At 35.4% G+C, this 7,605-nt stretch overlaps 1 protein-coding gene across 10 annotated transcripts in view; it reads left to right on the plus strand.

Annotated features, from left to right (window-relative positions):
• Nucleotides 1-7,605, plus strand: part of Ccser2 (coiled-coil serine rich protein 2) — a 186,333-nt gene that overhangs the window by 148,035 nt on the left and 30,693 nt on the right. For all 10 annotated transcript variants that reach the window (XR_002818087.1, XM_004641222.2, XM_023701277.1 and 7 more), the window contains 2 exons: nucleotides 2,685-2,768; nucleotides 5,151-5,237. Coding sequence is in view for 9 of the 10 variants with exons in the window: in XM_004641222.2 (XP_004641279.1) it covers nucleotides 2,685-2,768; nucleotides 5,151-5,237 (171 nt within the window). In the remaining variant the exon portion in view is untranslated. The remainder of the gene's footprint in view (nucleotides 1-2,684; nucleotides 2,769-5,150; nucleotides 5,238-7,605) is intronic.

Below are 7,605 nucleotides of genomic sequence, written 5' to 3' on the forward strand. Positions count from 1 at the left end.
ATGTATGCAATATGTTAATTATTGAAACTGTCCTACCAATTTGATTTGAAACTGTCTCATTGCTATTTGTTTATCAATAAAATTATGGGAAAAAATAAATAAAAGATAACACACACACACAAAATATTTGGTAGACTGGGGGCCGGGGAGATGGCTCAGTGGATAAGCGCTTCCCTGGCAAGCGCAAGGGCATGAGTTCAGTCCCCGGTTCTGGAAAAAAAAAAAGAAAGAAAGAAAATATTTGGTAGAATTTACTAGTAAAGGCATCTGAACTTGTCTGGTTTTTTGTTTGTTTGTTTGTGCTAGGGATTGAATCCAGAGCCTTATATGTACCAGGTGTTTCAGCTCTTCCACTGAGCTATAACTCTCCCTCTAACCCCAGCTCTTCTTTATGGGTAGTTTTTTCATGCTAATTCATTTTCTTTTTTTACAACTTGATCTTGAGTCAGTTTAGGTGGTTTGTTTTCTTCTAGCAATTTATTTATCTACATTAACAAATTTGTTAATGTGTAATTGTTCATAGTTTTTCTTAATTTCATTTATTTCTATAAACTTCTTGAGGATAATTCTTTCTAAACCTTTGATGTTATTGAGTCCTCTGCTCCATGTTATTTCTCCTCACCCCCCCCACCCCTAGTCTCAATAAAGGTTTACAGAGAACAAAAAAAAAAAAAAAAGTTTTGGAGAATTTTCATGCTACGTGTATTAATTGTTTCTAGTCAATTCTGTGTCATTTTGGCATTGGCTTCTGAATGAGTTGAGATTTTGCCCTTTGTTTATGTGCTGAGTAATTCTGACTAATGTTTTATGCTCTTAAACATTGTATAATGAGATTCTTGAATTTGTTTAGATCCTATGGAATGTATATAGCTCTTTTCTTTCTTGCTTAAACTAGGTTAACAGTCTGGTTGCCTTGTAATTCCGCATCAGCTGTGTTTTTCAAGTAGTCTCGTTCTCCAGATATATCCTGAGAATATACTAAAGGCTAGTTTAAGACTTGAGTGGTGGTTTTAGGTTCCTGGTTTATTTTACAGCCTTTGATATGCTACTTAGGCTGCTTAGAATGAACCTAGGAATTTGCATACAACTTAGAAAGTGCAGTGTCTTTCCTGAGTTTCTGATAGTTTGTCATTTGCCAGATATTTTCTGATCTGGCTCCACTCAGAATCAAGGTGTTTTCTCTTTCTCATCCTGCTGCCCATGCCTCTTGTAAAGCAGCTTCTGCTTGTGTTTTCTCTCATTCTGTGGAGTTTTTGCTTTGTGATTGGCAGGAAGACATTTAGATATTTGGAAATAAGTCAGATTTACAGTTCTCAATTTTACCTGTGTATAGGCCTAACCTTTTATTTCTATATCAGTTCACTAATAACAGATGAAATTTTATAAAATGTTCTATCCTCTTTCCATTGTTGCTCTTCTATTACATGAAAAAAAAAAAAAAAAAAGACAAACACACTACAGTCTGAGAACATTTACTGTCTATGAAGATACTTCCTCTCCTTTCAGGGCCCTGTCTTTTCTTAAATATCATTACTAAAAAGTTCATTTGTTTAGCTGGAAATTTGGCAGATATTTAAATCTTCTTACTCAGTATTACCTCTTAAGCTTTTCTTGGGTCCATCTCTAGAGATTCAGATCCAACAGCTATATAGTAAAATAAATGAAGAAGACAGTTACCTGAATGCTCACCTCTTCTGTTGAAAACGCACCTGTGTAAGTGCAGCTCATTATCCAGTTGTAGAATAGATGGGCCTGATGTTTGTGCTCTGTGCAGGTTTGTGGTTTGGTGGGTTTCTCAGTAGTGCTGCCTTAGTTGGCTGCCCAGTCCCTCCTCATTGCTCCAGACATAGTCCGCTTTGACCCACCTTCCTTGAAGTTATTTATCTACAGCATTGGCAGTTTCTTATTTGTAAACCAATTCAGCAAAGCATAGAACTTAATATTATCTTATTTTATCAAGTTTAAGAGTAAAATGGTTCCCATTTTCACCTGTGCATTTGAGGTTTAACATACCAATAGTAAAATGCTTAAGGTGCACCAGTCGTAATTGTGGAGCTTGAACTGTTCCTGGGTATGTTTATGTAACCTCCATGCAGTCAAAACTTAAAATATTTCCTGCTTCCTCCTATTCCCCTGAAGTTCCCTCCCAGTCAGTAAGCGTCTTTTCTCCAGTCAGGGGCCTTTCTTCTGATTCCTACCACCATTGATTTGTTTGCCTGTTTCCTTACTGCATGGAAATGGAGGCATGCAGTGTGTTGTCTCATGTATTTAGTATTCTGAATAAAATGATTTTTTGTGATTCCCCTTGTTGAATGATCTAATATTATTGTTTCTGATTGCTTTATACTTGGAATATATCTAAACCCAAGCAGATTTAATTGATGGTCATATTAGATTTCTCTTAACGGAGGTAATCTTACAGTTCTTTAAAAAACTCCTCATACATTTCAACTTTGAAGCATTCAATTGCCTCCTTTACCTGCCTGTACACTGTGTGTTTCTGACCTCTACACTTACTCTTGCCCTACCTTTCCCTCTTCTGCATTTCTTTTCCCCTGTGCAGAAGTGGCAAGGAAACACACAGTTTTAACCTCCAACATCTTTGCCATGCTAGCCTTTGCTCTGGGAAGGGCTCAGGTGGGAGCCAATGCCTGCATTCACTTGTTTTTCTTTTCTTCGGACAGCATGATGGAAGTGGGTCATTACATGACGTTCAGCTGTCATTGCCCTCCAGTCCAGAACCAGAAGAAGCTGATGAGACATATAAGGTATACCTAAGTAGTGGTACTTGAGATTTCAGGATGCTTACTATTAAAATAATAATGATAATTAAAACATTGACTAGTAAAGCTTGGCTGGTCAAGGTAATCAGATTTGCTCTTAACTTTTCCTGTTTTTTAAATTATCATTATATCCCAGTGACTCTTTAGTTTGTGTTTAGCAGTTGGATAATTTGTCCCTGTTGTTCCTGGTGCTTACATTACTAATAATGAATAACAGCCCTTAAACTATGTTTACCAATAAAAATTAAAAAGAAAATTAATACTTTTCATGTATAAACACAGCATTAGAGAAATATACTGATTTAAATGAGATTATTTGTCATGTTTAAATATATATTTATAGAGTTCAGATGTAATTTTTAAATTTTTAAAGTTATTCTTTGTGGTGTAATGTTTTCATACCTTGTGAAGAGTTGTATTTTAATGAGTAATTGAAAGTTTTAAAAATACATATAAATCTCAGTATCTTTACATCTATTTTTAGTTGAAGAAAGCAATTATTTCTTAAGCACATGCTCTGTGAAAGCACACACAAATATTCTTGATTTATTTAATATTTTCAAATAAAGTTATTGTTGACTTCTGCCTCTTTCAATTTATTCTAGCACTTGTCATCTGGAGTAACATAACATCAGAACATTGGTGGCTTAAAATGACAAAATTTATATTCACTTCATATTAAAAATTGGCTGTTGATCAGCTGAGATTCTGTTTTATGTCTTTTTGTTTTTGAAATTCAAGCTGTAACATCAGCTTTTATTGTGGGACAGGCCATTATTGGGCAGAGGAAGAAGAGCTTTGTTAAAGCAAATGTAAATTCTGCTTGGATGTGTCAGATAGCAGTTTCAAAACAATTCAAGCAACTATCCCTTCTCAGAGGGGCATCATTTTCTCATAGAATATACAGTGACTTATTGTGAAAAAAGTTCTATAAAAAGGGCTCAGAATAAAAAGAATATAGCACAGTGTTCATATCTGGCTGTCTGCTGGTGGCCTTGTCATGTGATGGTTCTCTAATCACTTCCTGTTTTTGAGCTGATTCTCCACTGTTCACACTATTCTCCATTGATTACACTATTGGTGTAAGCAGGAGGTTTGCAACAGACCATCTCTTTGCTGAAAAAGTTTTACATGCACACCTGTTAGAGAACTTTGAGAACCAGTGATTTAATAATTTCTTAGGTTCTCTTAGTTTTATTTAGTTTTGTGACTAGCATATTCTTTAAAGTTAATCCTCCCGCCCCCAGCCCAATTTTTTTGTGAAGGTATTTTTTGAATAGGAAAAAGTTAATTCCAATTGTTTACACCACTTTTGTCTTGTTTTTCCATGTTTCTTTGTAGCTCATTTATACATTTAATGTTATATGATGGGCATATTGCTACATGTTATTTATTTCTTGCTCCTAGTTCCCTTTCCTTCTATATAGAATATTCCTGATTCTTTCTTCCTTTTTATTCATGTTGAGATGCAGTAGCTCAGTCTCTTTATGGCCTATTTTGCACTTTCATCAGCAAATTCCTGATTTTATCACCTCCTTTTCCAGGATGGTTTAGTAGTACAGTTTCAGATAATACAAATAGGGTGACCTGTGCCATTACAAAATTAGAATTAAGATTTCCCATAGCACATGAAATGCCCCACTCCACCCTCATGTTTATTTCAGGTTTTTTTTTTCCTTTCTCCTTTTTTTTTTTTTTTTTTTTTTGCAATACCAGGGATTGCAGTCAGAACCCTGTGCTTGCCAGGCAAGCGCTAATTCTACTGAGCCATCTCCCCAGCCCCTTCCTCACTCCTTTGATGAGTTGTTCGCAGCTTTGATTGTTCTCAAGGCCCATGCTCAGTCAGCCACACTTCTGAACATCTGCATAGCCTTTGCTCATCAAGCGAAGATGGTGTTCTGATTCCCATCTGTTTTACGTGCTGACTTCACCTGGACTCACCTGGACTTGTCTCATTCTTACTCATTTGGTTCCATGTAAGAGTAGAAGCAGCCTCTCTGCCCTGGAAGCCTGACCCTTCTGTGTTACATTTTGCTGCTACTTAAGGGCTTACCAGTTTCTTATCTGTTGTTAGTGTGTTGCTGTTTCTTTATCTTCTTCATCATCAATGTATACGTTTATGTGGTTCAGCTATCTGAAATTCATTAAATCAAGCTTTTCCCTGACTCTCTTTAAACCACATTCCAGTTAACGGGGAGCCTGAAAAAATGAACATCTGCAGATAGTAGACACATCCTTCATCTTTAAAGCTTCAACTTGCCTGAAGATTCCTTTTTTAAATAGAGGGTTTTCACTGCATCTGCATCTCCTACTAAAGCTTTTCATTAGGATATTTCAAATGACTCATTTTAAATTTTTAAATTTTAGAATGAAGATTTATTAAATGAAATAAAACAGCTTAAAGATGAAATAAAGAAAAAAGATGAAAAAATTCAACTATTAGAACATCAACTTGTAAGTATTATAGATTAGGATATAAAATGAAAGTTTTTCAAACCTTTTTCTTTCTTTCTTTTTGGCTTTTTATATGACTCTGAACCAGAATTAAGAGTTCATGTTTTGGCTTCCCCAGTTACATCATTATGTTTACATTATGTATACGCTAATAGAAGTACATGGCTTTAACCTTCAGTCTAAATGTTATGTATTCAGTGTAAAAAAATATTCTTTGGTCCATTTTCAGTAACCTGTTTTGGAGGTTTAAAATTTGGCACCTCACATTAGTTGGTACAATGTGAATGACACCGGAGATGAGTTGAGAACAGGACCTTTTCTCTCTCTCTAAGCAGAATGGCACTGAGTATATGAGACTGTAGGGAACTTCAAGACATTGTTCCTTTTCTGTGGTTAATGTTGAGTGATTGCTCAGCAGCATCTCTGAACTTTATACCTCTGTCATTGTTACAGTTTCAAATGTCAGTCCCTTATATATATATACCTCAGTTGTACCTTAAATTTCAGTAATACAAAAGGCATAAATGAAAATCAAAAACCATATTTTGCTACAGCAAAACAGCTCAGCCATGTGAAATGTTAACCTTACCCAGAATATAAAGGGAGTCGTAAGGGAAAATCACAAACATATACTGCATAAAGAAGTAAAACAGACAGACCAGGCACTTTGAATAAAGGCATAAAAAAAGTTTAAGAATCCAAGTAAAGAATAGCCCACTGTTGCAAAATGAGTTCTTACCACTTTAAAACTTTTTGGAAAATAGTAAAATTTAATATTCTTGCTTCAGAGCTAAAGATAAGAACTTAGCCATTTTCAAGGAGAAGAGATGGATTCAGGAGTCACATTTTCCCAGCATAAATTTAGATAATTTTTTTTTAATGAAAACAGTATTGCTCTATGAAGTGAATGTCTCATTAAATGAGTTTTAAAGGCCAGATGTTTTAGTTTTTTTGTTTATAAAAGAATTGAAAGTCATTCAAAAAGGTTGTAATTGTAGAAGGTTTAGTTGTAGAACTCTAAAAAAATTGTATGCTCAGCCAGGGTTGTAGCTCATTGGCATAAGCGCTTGTCAGGCAAGTACAAGGTCCTGAGTTCAATCCCCAGTATATAAAAGGGATATACTCAAATCAAGAGAATTTAAAGATAGAAATTTAGAGATAGGTAGCAGCATTTTTCACTATCAATGTTAAAATTGCCCTTTTCTTTATAGTGTATTTATCTTTTTCTTTATATCTTCAACCAACTTTTTTAAAAAATAGGGGAAAAGCCACCAGAAGAGCCACAGATAGGACTTAAACGACTTCTCTAGCCTATAGGATTAATACGAGGTGGCAGGATGTTGGCAATTGCCATTGTCTCTCTAGTGCTTTCCTTATCCCCAGGAAGAAGGAATATCTAGGTTAAATTCCCTTTCAGGCTCAGCCTTCTTTGCTTGTGTATGTTGTTTTTAAATGTGTATACCACTAGCCTGTATTTGTATGAAAACTTCTATAAAAATAATAAAATCTTAAATTCTTAGTCTGTGTTAAATGTCATGATAAAAAAATCAGATACTGGTGCTCTGAGAATTTAACTGAAAAATATAGAGGTTTAAATCTTACTTTAAAATGCCAAGACTTCCTGATTATTTTTACCCCATGACATTAGGTAAATAGTTAAATACATTTGCTCATTGCATTCTCAGAATAATCTTATGAAATTGCTAATGTAGAATTTTCTTTAAGGGAAACATAGAAAGTGGAACTCAAGTTAAATAAACTTACCATAATTTGTAAAACCATGTGCCTGATTCAAATCCTGGCTCTGAAACTTAATAGCTACCTGCTTTTAGGGAAATTATGAAGCCTCTCCTAAACCTTTTTTGTAAATGGAGAATAGTAAAGATAGTCCTGACCACACAGGAGTATAGTAGTATGTGAACTGCATAATGCCAGCCCCTGAATATGTAATACTCACTTTTGTTAAATGACATACCTACTGGGCATGTTTGTGCATGCCTATTATCCCAGCACTCAGGAAGCTGAGGCAGGAGATTCAATGGGAGCCCAAGGCCTGCCTGGGCTCCAAAGTGAGTTCAACGCCCTCCTGAACTGCATAATGAGACCCAGTTTCAAAAATACAAAAGTAAAACCAAAGAACTTGCCCTAAACCACCCAGTATAAATTAATACATGTCTTATGATGCTTTAGGTTTCAAATAAAAGTCCCTAACTAAGAGTGACACAAAAAATGAGAGGCATGGCATATGCCTGAGCACAGTGCCCTGAGAGGCTGAAATAAGAGGATCACAAGTTTGAACCTACCCAGGGTGAATGAGTGAGAACCTATTTGTCTGTCTGTCTCTGTCTGTCTGTCTGTCTGTCTGTCT

This window comes from Octodon degus, unplaced genomic scaffold, assembly GCF_000260255.1.
Source record: "Octodon degus isolate 3935 unplaced genomic scaffold, OctDeg1.0 scaffold00132, whole genome shotgun sequence".
NCBI classification, from domain to species: Eukaryota; Metazoa; Chordata; class Mammalia; order Rodentia; family Octodontidae; genus Octodon; species Octodon degus.